Raw genomic sequence first — 18645 nt, 5'->3', positions numbered from 1 at the left:
CTAGGGAGTGTGCCTCTGTTTTCAGTCTTTCCATCTCTTCTTTCAGACCAGTCTTGCCCTAGTATGACAGGATACAGGGGACTGTATATAACAGCCACCATTATCTTTTGTATTTCCCTTTAATATGTAATTCTACAATAGGCATTCCTGTATCAGTTGGTTTTCCTGTGAATTCATCTAAGACTGGTTTTACTTTGATACTAATCTACAATAGAAATTTTGCTGCCAAAATCAGCTTAGGTGATGACTTTGCCTATTTATCACAACTGCACCTGTATAAGGAAGGGTAAGTGGGTGGGTTAACAGTGGCCAGTCTACTGTATCTTCCACCCTGTGCCCATCCATAGTCCATAGGCTTATGAAGTCACGGAGAGCTGGGTATGATGTGCCCAAGTTCCACAGATTGGAAACAGCTCAGGGATGACAGTGAACTTGTTTGGGACGGACGCCTTGTTCAGATTCCCGACTTGTTGGCTTTGATCGGTTTTATATGATGAGGACAGTGCTTTCAGCAATCTTTGGGACTTCCTGTGTTCTTCTGGGTAAACTTGGCCATGTGGTGATGGTCAGTCATCTCCACCAAACTACCCATCTTCTTCTAGGTCTGGCAGTAAACCTGTCGAGCAAGACTGTCTGGGAGAGTACTAATAAGGTACTTCATAAACAATTATTTCAACTACTTTCTCTAACAAATTTTCTAATGGCTAGAGCCAATGAGCTAGTTGAAAGATTGCTATTGGGTTGTTCTTTCTGGATGGAACTTCCACTCATAGGAAGTATGTGCATGTCATAATCCTCCACAGCCTACTCATTGAGGTTGTAGTACAAGCTAATCTGTCACCAATGTCACAGGGTCCACTGGATTGCTCATCTTCCAGAGAATCATGTTGACTATGTCACTGTAATAAGATCACAAGGCTAGATAAATGTTGGGGAACCACAGGGTGAAAAACTGTTTAATTGACAGGTTGATAATAGCAAAAAAAACCCAAAACAAACGAAAGTAGTTTCAGTCAATGCAATAGTATTCTTGGATTGTCTTATTTAGATATAAGTTGTTTACTGACTCATGACTTCTTGTAGGACTGGATCTTATATTTCCTGTGACTGGAAGGGGCATGATGTCACAGTTCCTCCTGCTGTCTGTCTTCAGATCTGAGGGAAAAAGAGGGAAAGACCTAAATGACAGCACCAACCAATGTAATTTTGGTTGAAATTACAAGCAATATAGAAGCCCTGAAGATGTCCCATAGTCTTGTGTGTTTCTTACAGACCCAATTATTAATGTCACCTATCTGAATAATTTGGTTAACAGCATGGCCTAAATTATGACAGTCCTTATTAATATTAATCCTTTTAATCATTTTGTTTAAGATCATGCCAAAATTTCTAAGAGCAAAGCATAAACTTTTGCATGAAGTAACAGTGAATGATAGAATTTAAAGTATAGAATCTGAAGGCCTGTCTTGTCTGGAGTTAGTGTTTATAGTTCCACCGTAAGAAAAACACTGTATGAAGACTGGACCAATGGCAGAGTAGCTATGAGTTTTACAAGTATATTCCAGGTGAGTCAAAATCAGATCACCATGTCTGGAGAAAAGCTAATACCGCTCTTGACAATAGGAGCTTTATACCAATGGTGAAACAATAGTGTAGTGTCCAAACCAATCAATAAAATAATAGTAATTTTTCAATTACACTACAGGAATCATCTGGGTCATCCATTTGAAAGCTAACACTGATGTACAGCAGGATCATGCAGCACAGAGATATTCACTTCACAAGTGTGCATCACAAAGAGTGAAAAAATAGGAATACAGAGTTTTGAAATGGCTTCCTCCAGAAGTGCCCTTATTAAGATATGATGTTGATTTCTCAAACAAGCCATTAATGCTTGAAAATGTAGAAGTACCATGTCAACTAAGGCGGTTGTTTAAACAGGAATGTTGCCAGAATAACTCATCAATTGTGTGAGAGGAATAGTGTATGAATGACTATACACTACTTAAAATGTAGTAACTATTTAATAAATCTAAGGAAACAATCATTTTGTCATACAACCAAATATCTCTCTATTATAAAAAGAAATCCTGTCCTGGAAAGCAAAAGCAAGGCTACGACACATGATCTTCTCGGAAGACATTTAAAAGACCCGCGAGACGAAAGAGACTACGTGAACAGCAGAGACACAAAGTAGGAAAAAGGACAGCGGCTGTAAGGGCTTTAAAAAGATGGAAGGGCAGCGCGACAGCAGCCCCACGCCCCCACCCCCCGCACGAGCAAGAGAGCAGCGTTATACGTCCTGCAAAAAAAGAATTTAACCATGCGCGGGGCCATAAATAAAGGGACAAGTATTGTTTTAAGAACGTCACGCGAGACCAGCCAGTGAGCCATCATTTAAAACAACTCCACAGACATCTAACCCTAGCAGTTGTTGGATTGCATCTGTCAGACAAGCATCATGTGCTCCCAGCTCTTAAAACAATGACAAGAGACAAGCAAAACGTGCAGCTCGCCAACAACAGGAAGACAGCAGATGATGCGACGGCATATCCTTAGCATACGTTCAGCTGCCCCTCCCTTCACAACGCGAGCAGCGTTATACGTCTGACGAGGAAGAGATGTAACCACGTACGGGGCCGAAAACAAAGGACAAGTATTGTTTTTACAAAAATATTTAAGGTAAAAGTGAAAATAATGCATATGTAACAATTCCCAAGAAAATAACATTCTCTTTAAATTGTATATTGCCTGCCTAAGGTAAAGTCATCCCTGATGGAGGATCGCAGGAATTGTGGGAAAGAGGTGTCCTTTCATCGGATGAGCACTATTTCAGCTGTGGATTGGCAAAACGGGGGAGGCAGCTTGATGAATGAGGTCTCCAGGACTTAAAACAAATCCAAATCATATTATGTGATATCATCTAATGTGAAATTCTAATCCGTACTTGTAGAATTTTTATTTTTATACTGTATTGAGGATTTATTCTATTCTATGTATTGTACTGTAATGTATTGACCCCATTCTTTTTGACACCCAATGCACGTCCAACCTGCTTGAAAAGAGGTCTCTCTTTGAACTGCCTTTCCCAAGATTTCTTCGATTTTTTTCCCTACAAGGTTTTTTTTTTTTTGGGAGTTTTTCCTTGTCGTCTTGTATAATTGTATTGTATATCCTGTAAACCAAACACGGGGGTGGGTGAGCGAAGCCCCCTAGTGTTTAGTAAAAATTAAAAAATTTTGTGTTATTTGTTTACTCATTCTTTTTATGCCTTAATAGGATTAAAGACAAAAACAACTAAGATTAGGTAAGAATAATTAATGACGGGTAAGCAATAAAGAAAATAAATAAAAGTACATAAATTCATATAATCTTATGAAACAGAGATACTGTATATAATTAGTAGCAGAGTAGTGTCCTTATATACAATATCATAATGTAAGTCTCTAAAGAGATGTCCAGTAATAAGGTCAGTTGGCTGGAAGGACAGGAAAAAAAATCCTCCAGTTAAGTTGAAATAAAAATAACAAAATCTGTAGGGGTTCCAATACCGAAAGACTGCCTAGCCTCCCACTGGGCATTCTATCTAACATAAATATGCCTAAATCATTCCACATTGTTTCCAGGCTTCATCCCAGAGAATTTGATGATGATTATTATTATAGCTAGATTTACTGACAGACATATGCACTTTCTTATCACAATTTATTATATAACAGCCATCATAACAAAGAGATCACCAAATGGAATAAAATTATTATTGTAATTTAACTTCTTTTATAATATGATCAGTGAAGTGAAATCTATTTTCCTGCCTTTAATGAAAAAATTGATTTGTTATGCATTTCCTACAAAGTGTAAACAGATTGACTCAACATATATGCTTTAGTATCTTTACATTTTAGATAATAAAAAGTCTGAATTAGTGTATACCACACTAATTTGATTTACTTCATCAGGCAGAAGTACATAATAAATAAAATTAAATAGTTGAAAAATGACATTATTCTGGTAAATACAAATACATTATCTTAAAAACATTTCAATATTTGTGTCTGCCTCCCATAGGGTTATGTTGCGGAGCTGGATAATCCTGAACTGTTTCACCTTATTCCATCAGCCTTGCACAGCAAAAAAGAGGTGCTTTTTGGCAACCTTATGGAAATTTATGAGTTTCACAACAGGTAATGTGGTAGCAGAATGATATTTATATTTGATCATATTTAGTTTTATTTGCATTCATGTGTCTATCTGTTGTTGAACCTGGTTTATTTTATTTTACATTATTACTTTTTTTTACATTATTTTTGTTTCTTTTTGCAATTTCAGTCTTAATATATTTAAAGATACATTGTTGCTGTTGTGTACTTGTAGTTAAGTCAGTAGTGAACAAAATGATTGCATTATACAGTAACAGAAGAGAGAGCAATATGTGCATGGTGTTATTTCAGTTTACTTTAACATCAAGTTATTTAAATTGAATTGAATTTATTGTTTTTTGGACTTGCCCAATACATGTGTGATGCTTGCACATTCTTTTGTGCCCATGTGGGCTATTTACAGATACCCAAATTTCCTTTCACAAGCCAAGATATGACAGATTAATTGGTGACTTTAAATCAGTCTAGTAAGTATATTTATAGCTGTTTTCTATGACTTGGCCATATTATGGATTGAGCCTTGACCTGTGAAGGTTCTTATCTTTGTCCTGATGCTGCTGGTTTATGCTTTGGCTTTCTACAACTGTGTAATAGAAAAATGTATTCAGAAAAGGTATGTATAGTATTTAGGATATTGACAAAGTTATAAATCCAGTTATGAAATAATTTTTTTGTTGTGAACGTTTATAAATATGGTATAATCAAATAACCAACATAAGCAATAAGAAATGGTTGTACATAAGAAATAACAAATCCATACTGCACCTGTCTTCCACTTTTCCTGTCCTGAGTGTTGTACCACACCACAAGGAACAGCAGCACAACCAACTGAAGTTATTGCAGGGCAATTCTTTTTGGAAATATTGAGCAGTTTCGCAGCTCCTGTGTCCAAACAGGTAAATGTGCTTTAATACATGAAAACATCATGGTCTAAATATTTGTGGTAGTAGGGAAGTTGTGATTGAAAGCTTCAGAGAAAGTGAATGACAAAACCAAAACAGCAGGACATAATTAATGTACAGTATATACATTAACATTTCAGGCTCACCTAAGGGGCTAAGAGGCAAAGAGGATCTGTTTAGTACAGTACAGAGCCAATAAGTACAAACAAAATTCTATCCTTCTCTCATTTTTTGTTTATTTATGTTTGTTAAAACAACATAAATGTCAAAGAATGTCCTTAAAATATAAAGTACTGAAAAGTTTGTTTCAATCAAAAACTTATGTTCTAAATTTTCATATGCTTGGCTTGGTATGGATGATTCACAGTGGTAAGTGGCTGAGTAGAAAACTTCAAACTTTCTATTTGTAGTAAGTGTTCCACTGGAAAATTACCAGGCACTCTCAGCACCAGATGGGAGATATAAACTAATTTGTGTGTTTTGTGTCTCCAAATACTGGACAATTTGTTTTTGCTATTCAACTATAAAAGCTAAATTTAAAATACAATCTTTGAATTGTGTTTAGTCTTTTTGCCCTTGTAGTTCCATCTAATGTCTTTCTCCGTCTTATTTATCCACACTATCTTTAGGTGGCATTTTAAACTCTTATTGAAAGGGACATTCGACAAATGGAACATATTTATTCATGATTTGTTCTGTAAGGTTCCAGGTCTTAGTAAAAATAGAACTTGTGTGTTTTTAGTGATGGAGTGTATCTGAAGTTAATCTTATTCTAAATCATTTAAATTACATGGCCAAGGAGCATGGTGACATGTTCCATACTGGTCAGAATTTCAATGTAATCTGTAAATGTTACAGTAAATTTGAAGTTGGATATATAGTTTGATCTGATGAAGCTTCCTTAAGTGGAGCTAACTGTCTGAATGAGTTCTGAACATCCTGCTGTGAGGTTCTCCCAGACTGTGAAGTTATTTACTCTGTTGAAGAACCTTTCCACTCATGACTATAGGTGTAGTCAAATCTTTTTACTGTCACATGTGAACAAGATCTTGTGGTATCCACAATGGACAGCTACTTCCCTTTATCTTTAGAGAACAAAAAATTATTTTTGGGCATCATAACCTCTGATTTGGAGGCACTGATTCCATCTGATCACCTATCCCCTGCAAGTCCACAAACAATACATTACAGCATTTACAAATATTAAGCATTTAAGCAAAATCATAGAAATGTCTGTTGACTTTTGCTTTGCCATGACACATCCACATTAAGATCTTGTTCTAATACCATTGAAAATGACAGTGATGTCGGGTATTGTAGGATTCAAAGAAGGGGAAAAAAATGTAAAGATTCTGAAACAGCTGATTACAGTAACTGCCACATTTTTAAAAAGCAGTACGATTAGCCTCACAGTTATGTTTAACAAGATGATATAAATATTACGGCATTGGGGGCATCACAGTTATTGGCATTTATTCATTAAGAGTTTAGGGGTCTAGAGCCAGGGTTGGGCAGTACTAGAATACAAGTACTGATGTTACTTATTCAGAATACAAAAGCAAGTATTCAGGATTACAATTACATCATGAAATTGATCATTGAATGTTTTTAAACTACATTTCTGTATCTGTGAATTCAATCAGCCGTTGATTGATAATATAAAATCTAAAAAAAAAATTCCAGAAAGTTTGAAAAAGCAAAACTCGAGTTTGCCATGTGGTAAGCACTATGCTGAATGCACACAAATGAAGTGATATGTAGGCAGTGTTGTACCCTGTTGTAGCATCCTGGCATTTCACAATTCCTCAGTTTCTGTCCAGCACTTGTTGTCTGAGCATTGTTTGCCTTGTGTCTCACTCATTTGTAACTTTTGTGTGTAACTGGTTAATTTAATGTTCAAGTACTGCGAGATAGGGTTCCATATGTTTTCTGTTAGGAACCTTAGTGCTTCCTTCCTCTGTCTGTCTTTCCCTCATACTGGAGGCAGCAACCCTTTGGATGCAAAACGCTTTGCGATGTGCCTTTGATTCTGGCTGTTTCCGTTTGCTTTTTATGTGAGCTAAATTCTTTCATAAATCTTGTTCTTTTTCCCCAGTGTTCTAAATGTATTTGTTGCTGGGGGGCGGTACCCAGCCGGGATACCCGGAAGGACCGGAAGAGGGATTACGCCTCCTCCGGACCTCCAGGGGGCAGCTGCCCTGGTTGGTATGGGGACCATGGGAACAGAGCATGGAAGCTCAACACTATAGGGGCCCTTGGTCACCGCCAGGGGGCGCCTGGATGCCTGAAGAGCCCTGGACGTCAGCACTTCTGCCTCACCCAGACGTGCTGGCGGAAGGAAAACCAGGGACACTTGGAGTGGCTCCAGGTGCTCAGTCAGCACTTCTGCCACACCAGGAGCATGTCCAGGTGAACATAAAAGGGGCCGCCTCCATTCGATAGCTGGTGTCTGGTGGAAGAGGACGAAGCCTGGAGGAGAGGAGAGGAGTGGAGTTGGTCAGAAGGAGAGGCATCGAAGAAAGAGGCCTGGACTAATGGTGATTGGTGCTGGGGCACTGGGTTGTGTGTGGCATCTGTAAATAGTCGAAATGAATAAACGTGTGTTTGGGTGTAAACCATTGGTGTCTGCCTGTCTGTGTCTGGGCTGCTTTCCACAAGCTTTATATTTGTTTATGTTTTAAGGAGTAGCAGTTATGTAATTTATTTTAAGCAGTATCACTCAAACTGTAGAGGAAATGTAAAATGACATGCTGCTGATTCTGGCTAGTCTGTTTTGCTTTTTAGCCTGTTGAGTCTAAATGCAACTCGAAACAGGTAATCTATGGTTCACTTTATTTGACCAGATTAGATACAGTTGCATAGCACTGAGCAAACCATCTTGGGTCAGTTCCAGAAAGAGAGATTTAGTTAATCCTGGATCTCAGAATGAATCCTGATTTGCACGATTTCGCACCAGCAGATTAGCCAGCTCCAGAACACCAGATTTCAGTTGGCCCACGAAATCCCAGATAGGTTGATCCAGATTAACTCATATTCACAGCAAAATGTACAAGCCCTTATGAGTTGTGCACTGAACAATTGATCAACCAAGGACTACAAGTCTGAAAAACAGGGGACAACCTTTATGCCAGCAGAGCAAGATGTGTGATGGCAATGTATAAAGATTATTATCACATCCGATAAAAGATTCGTGCAGCAGCTGCCAAGGAAAGTGTGGGGTGGAGGAATAATCACTGAAAGAATGAATGTGTAAAGTTTGTGTTGCAAAGTGTAACCTTGGGTGATATTTACTTGTAATGTTATATGCTCTCAAGAAAGAATTGTATTACATTTTTACAATATTAATGATATCACAATATTGATGATTATATATTTCTGTTTCGGGAACACTGCCCGTGTGTCTGTTTGTGTGTGCATGTGTACAGATGCTGCTTCAAAGTTAGGTACACTTTTATGATCACTTTCCCGATATGTGTAGCATTTTCAGCATTTTCTATATTGTGTAAAAAAAAAAAAAACTTCCCAAAAAAAAGGTAATGTCCAAGGTTTGCATCAACGTGAGCTCAAAGCCACAATCTGTTAACTCTGAACATGTTACGTTTTAGAAGGTTGCTCTAATGTAGTAAAGCCTCAGATGTAGAACAATAACAGACACTCCTCTGGGCATGCCAGAATGTCCAATCGTGGTCTAATTATATTTCTTTGGACAGAATTTTGTGAAGGAGTTATGCTTCTATGTCAATTGCTCCTTCAGGAAGGGACACAACATTTTCAAGATTTTGTTAGCTTTTTCTGCTTCTTAAATAGTGCATATGAGATAAGCATTTCTGACAGGACATTAATGAACTTTGATTTTATGGTTGAATATTATGCTGTGTTTCCAAAGCTTTAATCCTTCATGTTAAACCTGCTCTTTTGCAGGTTAGTTTCAAAGCATTGGTTGGCACAGCAACTGAGCTGGATTACGTTAGCTTTCTTTCTGGAAGAGGCAAATCCTGATTCTGTTCCAAAAAGCAGGATTAGTTATCTGTATCTTTTGGCCTCAAAGAAGACACAATGTTGGCTTAGTCTTTTCCAGAAACAAGGGCTTGGCTAAATCCAGGAATTCTGGAAGGAACGTAATACAATTTCCATAAATCACAGTTTAGTTTAATCAGATTTCTCACAAATCCTGCTTTCTGGAACAGAATTCTGAAGTTTACACACATGTGCACTCACCTCTAATTATGACAGATGCCATGAGTTAAGCATAAGTATGCAACATGAAAAATGCATAACCTAAATTTGTTTTTTAAGATAATTTTAAGCTTGTTTCTTGAAAGAACTCAAGAATGTAAAATGGCTAAAACACATTTCAAATATTAAATTTTTATTAATAAAAGTTTCATGAAAAAAATTGTTCCACTTGTTTAAAAACAAGATTTTTTTTGTGAGCTTGAAGTGCATTTTCAAGTCACAATTTAATTTAAATATTTTTAACTTTTATACAATTTTTATGAGCAAGGCTATAAATATGTGTCTAAAAAGTGTTTGAAAAGTACTTGTAAAGTATTCAGAATAAGTTACCCAAGTATTGCATTTTAATAATTGCAGAATGCTAATCTGAATACGTTAAGGACTGTATATTCAGTATTCAATAACTAAACACTTTCTTAGAGTTTTCTGCTGGAAACTGTCTGGAGCTAAACATTCTGTACCTTTATTGTTATTTACCTTAGAAATTTAAGAAGATTTACATCTCAATTGTAGGCATTAATATGTTTCTTAAAGTAAAAGAAAGCAGAATTGTATGTCAAAAAGATGTTTTTAATATTGCCTTTAAACTTTACTGTGAACTAAAGTAGTGATTTATGAACTGTTGTAATAATAGAAATATTAGACAATTGTAACATTCAAACAATCAGTTCTGCTAAATAGAAATACATTTTTTACATGCTGAATTTTAATAAGCTTCCTTATAATTTTGCAGTGATTCTTAGCTGCATAGTTTTATTCCCAAAAAAGGAGTTGTTTCTCAAAAAATTGCATTATTTCCAAATAGAGGCACATCTTCATAGGGCTATATTACTTTATTATTTTCAGCTTTAACCACAGTATAAAATACACTTGGTTACAATCTGAAGGTTAACCAGGAAGATGCTGACTTTATTTCAGACCTCCTTGTATGTGGCAGGTATGGTGATACAGCATTTAGCATTGCCAACTTGTGGGTCCATTTTACTGGATTCCAATTCCATGCTTGTTCTTGTCTGTGTTTGATTTGTACCATGTACATGTGGGTTCTCCTCCTGTGCACATTAGGGTAATTGACAACAATAACCTGGCACTGTATATGTGTTATTGTGTATCTGCCAAAAAATGGTATCCTGATTGGATTAGATTCCTACCTTGGATTGGGTTAAGCAGTTTCAGACTCCTAAATTGCTCTGAATTTGTGTGCTTTTGTATATATATTAAGGAGTGCCACAATTACCAGATAGAAGAGGGTAATGGGAGTCTGTGCTCTCAAACACTATGTGCTCAATTACTTCAGAGAAGCTGTAAAAACAATTCACAGACATCAAGCCAGGTTTCTTTGTCATTTCTGTTTGCTGACATTTTGTAACTTAACAGTAGTGTGATTGGCACAGAGCATTTAACAGTTAAAAGACACACCACACAGTATATGGTCAGTAAAAACAATATACATTTACAATTACATTTATTCATTTAGCAGATCCCCTTGAATAAAAGCAAGTGAGTGATACTGTACATATGATAAATACACTGTATATATGAAGCTGAACAATCACAACTATCAGCTATAGAATCTCTATCAAATATCAAACAAAGGAAACCTTATAGGAAAAGCACTTGCATACTTTTACTAACACATGCAAACATAAACTAAACCAAGCTTTCAGAAAGACGTTTATATTTTGCTATAAATGTCCACTTTCTCAAAAGTATACTTATTCAAAAATCTATGCGCTGCCTCCCTCATCAGTTTGCCCCCTACTTTTGTGGATATGCTTGTGTCCCTGTAAAAGTGTGTTTTGCATGTGTGTTCTGACATCCTGTATGCAAAATTTTCATACCCCAGTGCTGTTCATACCATGAATAACTGCCCCAGCAGGGTGGAGCTACCAAGCTCCAAACCCATGGCCGTACATTAAGCCAGGGCGGCTGCCCTTCAGTGTCCCTCTTGCTTTCAAATAATTTTGGTTATCTTTCTTATTATATTTTTTTTTATATTTCCAGCCATCTGTTTTCAGGACCCAGAAGGTTGCTCAGGGCTCTCTAACAACCTTTTTTACTTACACAGGATTATTTCATTGAAACCATAGTAAAGCTCTCCAAGTCAGATTATTTTTTTTTTATTACTGAACAATCATTCACAAGAACAGTAGACAGAAGGCTATACACAATAACCCTTTAAACATGTTCATACACATATCTTGGTGGATATGGAAGGAAACTAACAAATATATGGGCAGAATATATAAACTCCACACAGATAATGACTGTGTGCTGGAGTTGAACCTTCATTTCAGGGTCCACGAGGTTAAGTAATCTTTAATTTCCATAATTTCCTTGGTGTAACTAACTTGAGAATAGTCTTCATCAAGCATCTTTCGCCTTATTTGAGTACATCTAAAGTATTAAAGTTTGTGCATTAAGCCTCTTGCAGATTAAATAGAGGAAAATAATGAGGAGGAAATTGGGAGCATGTGCTGATAGCATTTTGCTGCACCCACCACACAGCAAACCTCTTCGACTGGTACTCAAATGCAGCGGATGACACCTCGGCATCACACTGGAATTGGCTGGAGAGCCAATCCTGCCACAAATCCCCAAGTTTTCCCTGTAAGTTGGAGGAGCTGCTTGCAGGGCTGGATGCAGGTTAACATCATGACCAGGACAAAGCAATTGCTAGTTAATGGTCTTGCTCAAGTGCCCAAAGAAATAGAGTCACAAATTACAAGTAAACTAAAATCAAGGCAGCATAGTCTATTCCATTAAAATTAAAACCTGATTACTAATAGAAGTCCTTGGGAACAATAGAGGGCACTGCTGGGAGAGGTCATCCCTGGTCACACTGTCGTCTTGTCTTTGTTTTCAGAAAGTAGTGTAATGCTTGTTTTTAATATGAGTTACTAGTAAGTTGTCTGAACTTTCATGAACCACGTTGTTTAGATTTTATACTGTCATGAACATTATTTGTTATGATTCTTTTTTATATTATTGATCATGTCTAATCAGAGACACTAATATTTTCTTTTTGAATTAATGGGGGTCTCTGCCCCCTGCTCGCTTCACTCGCCAACCCCCTACACATTAGTCATTTCCCGGATCTGCTGCTTACGACGAATTGTGTTGTGATTTTGGACAAACACGAATATCACCTCTGTCTTTGATATCTCTGTCTTTCGAAAGTATTATCACTGACAATTCATCACATGTTGGTTTATTACATATGTAAGCGTGATCTTTCAGATTCATATAGAAATCCAAGAAAACTTCTTGTCTGTGTTTTTCAGATACATTTTGTGTAAAGTGCAATACTTTTGGACATATGGATTTGTATCCATTATTGGCTGTAGAATTTCGAATACTTCTGCTCGTTTAACTCTTTTGATTCTTTGTTGCATCGTTTCTCTGTGATCATAAATATAAACCTGACTGAATTGTGGTTTCTTTGAAATTAAACTTGTTGTACCTCTGTCATATCATCTATGTCCATATATCTCTTGTCGCTGTTCCGTTATTTCATCGAGTAATAATTTCCATTATTTAGCGCTAATGCGACCTGTGCTATCAGTTGAGACTTTCAAATTTTAGTACTTTCATAATCTCTAACCAGCTCTGCATGTGTATTGCACAAATGTTTTTGAACCTCTTTACAACGTTCTACTTTGTCTTCTTCTCTTTCTTTTCTTCTTCTGTTTGTCTTTTATTTCTGCCCCCGCTTGGACCTGTTAGGTTTTGAATTCATCTCTTGGTACAAAGTCTTGTCTTGTGGAACGTGAAATTATCTCTCTGAAAATGTCTTGTCTCGTCCCGAGATTTTTTTATATAATAGAGAGTTTTATTTCCTTTTATTGTTGACATGGCAACTCCATTTTGTCGTCTGTTATTTTTTGGATGGCCGATACCATTTTGTGCATTGTTCCCACCATTTTGTTTGTTTAGTAGGCTTGCTGCTGGTCACAAACTCATCCTTTTTTTACACAACAAGCTATCTATTATTCCTTTTGTTTCTAGTTCAGTTTTGACATTTGCAACAATTCTTTTTTTGACTACTGATTTTTTTAAAATTTCTTATCTGCAACTTAGGAGGTTTCAGGGCTCTGTCTCTACCTAAAATGATGTCGATTTAGGGATTAGTATTGTAATTTATGGGTAAAGGATTATTAAAAGCTATGTTGCTAGTGATAGCAGTTCAAAGGATGACATATTTCTGAATAAACGGATGTGGAAACCTAGCTATTATTACCTGACTGAACCTGGAGTCCCTGGAGATAGTAACAGAAAAAAGATGATGGAAGAATGTAAGGCCAATGACAAATGCATCCCTTTCTCTTCATCATGTTTTGTCCCGACATGCCTCATTCCACCACAGGGTGCAAAGAGGTGCTATTGGATTCTTTTTGTCTACAGCCATCAGACTCTTTAATGCTTCCTTCTCCTCCTGTTGTGACACATTTGCCCTAACTAGTTACAGTATATCAGACACATTGACACAGGGACAATATACATTAAATGCACATTCAGTATATTTTGTTTAGTTCTGGGTCTGGCACTAGTGTATTTGTTTGCACTTTTTGTTGTATTCTTTTGTACTATAATTATTTGCAATTCTTGCTTAATGCTGCCCTGTATTAATGTAACAAGTTTGCTATGAAAGAAGCAGTGAAAAGGGTTGGGTTCCAAAGTTGGGTATACCCTGTGTAGACCACCACAAAGCAAAGCAACCACCCTATGTGACACAGACAGGCACCGACACAAATGCAGGTGCAACACAACTTTATTTTTTAATTTGGGAAAACTTCCCCATGCTTCCCACCCTTACAGCATAGCTCTTCAATAAAGAATCCCAGCTTCTTCCTTTCGCATTTACACGCTCTTTTACTGGCTAAAGTTAGCACTTTCAGTGTGGTGGAAGTGCCTTAACACAGGACTCCAACAAAGTCCAGTCTCCCTCTGGTGGCTGCCCTGTAGTGTCCCAGGGAAGGTAATGCCCAGAACACAGTCTCTCCTCTGGTCCTTCCAATACAGGGGCATCCTGACCAGGCAAGGATTCCAGCCGTCCGCCACACCTGTTTATTAACAGGATACGTGCGATTGTGTGTAAGGTTGACACCTGTGTCTGTCAAAAATACAGCACAACAAGCCAGCTTCTGCAGTCTTTTTGTCATTCATGTGTGATGCCCCAGGGTGCCTGCAGCAATGTCCCTGTTCCTGAGACATGGATAGTCATGAAACCAAGATGAATTAATACAGTTAGGACACAAACAACAAGATTGGTGCAATTGCTTTGTACATTTTATTTCAAATAGGAAATATGCAGGCAGTGCAGTGCAAAGCAAAGTCTTCATCTTTTAATAAATAAATGCATACATACATATTTTTTATCAATATTCTTGTTGCTTTTTGTGAGTATGTTTGCTGGAAAAACTTAATTTTTATTGTAAACTAGACATTTTTCTCTTTTTCAGAATATTTTTGAAAGAACTGGAAAATATTGTTGAAAATCCAGAGTTAGTTGGAATTTGCTTTTTGAAAAGAGTAAGTGAGGCAGTTATGTTGTTATATACATTAATAATTTCAACAATAAACCCACTTTAAAAGGGACATTCATAATTCAAAAAAAAAATGGTACTAATCCAGACCAAGTTTATTACATAACCACCATTCATCTCAATTGCAGTAAACATTTTCACTAATATGCTTTAATTTTATTTCTAGAAAGAGGATCTACAGGTTTATGAAAAATACTGTCAAAACAAGCCTCGATCAGAAGCTCTCTGGAGACAATTTGGAGACAATTCATTTTTTCAGGTATTTAGTTTGGCATATTAGTTTTGAATTGTTTACTGATAAAGAGCTTTTTAAATAAGTTAAATAATAAAACTAAATAATTTTAGTGTAATTCTTTTTGTGTGTAGCATAATTTTAGTATATTTATTTCATTTTGAACCTAGTATTCAAGTAAGTTACAATGTGATGGCCAAACTGAACATAACTGTCCCATCACTAAAAGTAATTCAATGAAATAAATGATACTGTGTTATTTCATAGAGATGAAAATATTATGAAATTGTTTTATAATTAGAGATTACCAAATGAATGAATACATAAAGTATGTACTGCATTCCTTCCTGCAAGAAGTCTTCATCCAACAAAAACCCAAATGAGAGTAGTTTTCATGCAACCAAAACTCAAATGAGAGTATTTAATTGCAGTAGTTATTTTATGTTTAGAAGAGAGTTTAATGTATGAAAAGTAATTTTCACCAGGTTATATATTTTATTTTAAACAATGAATTAGGGTGGAAGGTCAGTTTTATGTCACAACTTGGACAATTTGGGTAGTTCAGTTTTATCTGAATTGTTCAACTTATAGTTCATGTGGTATTTCCAACTCAGCATCTTGGATTTACTGTGTGTGAGAGTATGTGAACGCAGCAACAGTCCTGAAACTGCTAGTTGAGTATTTTTATATCCCTAGAAGTCAGTCTGACTGCATACCTAAACCATCTCATGTGACTCTTCACAGTTCACAGAAGAAGCAGTCCAATTCTGAGATCCTCCCATTTTAAACAGTGAGGCCAGCAACCCTGCACAATAACTAGATCTTGGGCACTTGTATTTGATTTAATTATTTCAGTAATTATCATATTAGAAATACACAGAACAATTGTTTTCATATTTTTTAATTTGTGTCACTGGTAGATTAAATCAAGCAGTGAATTAACAATAGGGTGTAAATCAGCAATGCAGGAATTTATATGATATTTTAGCCACTAGGCAGTATTGTCTAATATTTTAATTTAGTTAAGTTTCTTACATTTTCTTATGTAACTTTTAGAACCTATTATAGTGCTATCTAAAAATAGTGCAGGTAAAAATGGTGCAGAGCCTTCTACTGTTATATAACTAACTAAAAGAAAATTTATGTTCTAAACAGAAGAATAACTAGATTTATACACAGAAATTAATCAAGGTGCATATTACTTTAAGCATATATATATATATATATATATATATATTGATATTTATTACACAGGAATGCCAAAGAAAACTGGATCATAAACTTGCCCTAGATGCTTATTTGTTGAAACCAGTCCAGAGAATCACGAAATACCAGCTTCTACTTAAGGTAACTTACCAAACTAAGCCATTTTTACACTTTGAAGTCACTTTTCACAAGGATGTGTATTTCCGTGTTCAGTACATATAGTAGTTCATATTATACATTCTGATATGTCTTAATTCTTGATTGCAGTGCTGTACATTGTTCCTCAGTCTTGTTGGAAATGTCTCATTTCCTTCCACATTCTAAACATGTACAAATTAATTTACTTGACCTCTGCTGCATCTTGGACCTATATGGTAAAGAATGGTTGTGGGTGCCCTGCAACAAGCTAGAATTTTTAAATATGGTATTTAAAGAGTGGCAGCTGCATGGAGTTTGTGTGTATATACAACTGCACAATATTTCAGTCATCAGTTGTGTCTGTGTTTAGGTGTTTTCAATGGATTTTACATGTGCTATTTATTTTTTTAAGTAATATTTTTTTTAGTAATATTTTTTTTTCTTCAGCTCTTGGAGTTTTTTTTTTTTTTTTTTGTCCACCCTGGCCATCGGACCTTACTTATTCTATGTTAATTAATGTTGACTTATGTTTATTTTTTATTGTGTCTTCTATTTTTCTATTCATTTTGTAAAGCACTTTGAGCTACATTTTTTTTGTATGAATATGTGCTATATAAATAAATGTTGATTGATTGATTTTTATGTAACTCCTCCAGACTGATAGGCATAGAGACCGGTATAAATTTAGCACAAACATATAATTTAAGTAAAATACAAAACTAGCAATATGCAAATAAATATTCATCTATTTATGTATTTACAGCATTACTTAAGTTTCCAAACTCTTTTTGTTATTATTTAAATGTTGTACTGTACATCTGTATTTTAATTCTTTTTTAATCCAAACTAGTTATTATTTTTTTGAAAATCATTGACTGGAAGATGTCCCATTACTTTAAAAACTGAACCAGAATATTCTAGTAACTCCAGGGAACATGTTCAGTATGGTGGGAAATCTAATGGAAAAATTAATCGAGAGATCATTGAATTATCATGACCTGACTTTTGTTTTCAACCTTTTATAGTTTTAATATGTGAAACTTTATTTTGGAAATTTTAATGAACAAGAAAACTTGAGTGACATTTTTTTGTTTTGATGCATATTTAACATTGTCTAAAACTGATTGTGTTTTTCTATGGTTGAGCTTTGTTTTTTGTCAGCACATTTTGTGTCTGGATTGCTATGTAGTTGCTTGGTAGAACAGACAGGAATATGCAACCATTGACTTCATTACTGTGAACGTATAAACCTCAGGGATTATGCACTTCCTGGTTGCCCAATTCAATGAACTCACATTTTTTGTGTGCTTGAAAGAAAAAAAGTGTTTCGTGGTTTTGAAAAATTTCTGTTATTATCTATCCTATGTTATGGATCTGTTTTTGTGAACTGTTATGGCTATTGATGCTTTCACTCTGTCATTTAATTCAATTTCTGGTTAATGTCCTGGGCTTTGGTTACTAGTTTCTTTTCCTCTCTGGTTACAACTTTGGCTAATTCTTCCATAACTAAATTCTCCCTAGTGATTTCAATTTCAAAACATAGCTATTGTCTCCTTTGGCAGTTAACATATGAATAACATGTATCAAACATGGCTGTATTAGTGGACATTCATCGTTGTTGTTGTTTATTACCTACAATGGGGAGGTCTAAACTGTTAAAAAACGTCTCTGCAGAACTTAATTATTTAATAAATCAATCAGTTAATAAGAATTCAAACTTCTTATTACAAAATTAAAAAAAAACAAGAGTTTAAAAATGTTAAATTCTAAATTCAGAAATCTAATAAAAAAGCAAACAATTAGAAACCATTTGTTAATTAACTAAACAGCAGCAAAATAAACATGGACGCCAAACATGCATAAAATATAAAAGTACAAAATTCTAAACCAAACCAAAGTCAAAACCAAAAAAATTGAAGATAGATAGATACTTTATTAATCCCAAGGGGAAATTCACAAATAGTAGTGTAAAGGAGAACCAGACAGCAAAATTACAAAAAGAGGCTGTGGTACCAGTTGTCTCTTAATAGTCTTCAGGTAACTGTGGCTCTAATGACCACAATACCTTACAGCTGTAAACTAATTAGAGGTCCCACCCAGCACTATCAATTAACTTAGTTATAAGATCTAAAATAACTAATAAAAAATAAATAAACACTAGTGAAAAGTAATTATCAGTGGGATAACCAAAAACAAAAGTGCTGGAACTATTACCAGCAGAAACG

At 35.6% G+C, this 18645-nt stretch overlaps 1 protein-coding gene across 9 annotated transcripts in view; it reads left to right on the top strand.

Annotated features, from left to right (window-relative positions):
- The window catches only part of mcf2l2 (MCF.2 cell line derived transforming sequence-like 2), a 423828-nt gene that overhangs the window by 276499 nt on the left and 128684 nt on the right, over nt 1-18645 (top strand). For all 9 annotated transcript variants that reach the window (XR_005634352.1, XM_039759102.1, XM_039759079.1 and 6 more), the window contains exons 17-20: nt 4069-4184; nt 14761-14830; nt 15011-15103; nt 16331-16423. Coding sequence is in view for 8 of the 9 variants with exons in the window: in XM_039759102.1 (XP_039615036.1) it covers nt 4069-4184; nt 14761-14830; nt 15011-15103; nt 16331-16423 (372 nt within the window). In the remaining variant the exon portion in view is untranslated. The remainder of the gene's footprint in view (nt 1-4068; nt 4185-14760; nt 14831-15010; nt 15104-16330; nt 16424-18645) is intronic.

Source organism: Polypterus senegalus, chromosome 1, assembly GCF_016835505.1.
Source record: "Polypterus senegalus isolate Bchr_013 chromosome 1, ASM1683550v1, whole genome shotgun sequence".
NCBI classification, from domain to species: Eukaryota; Metazoa; Chordata; class Cladistia; order Polypteriformes; family Polypteridae; genus Polypterus; species Polypterus senegalus.
The sequence above is the reverse complement of the archived record's forward strand: the minus strand, read 5'-3'. Positions and strand labels throughout refer to the sequence as shown.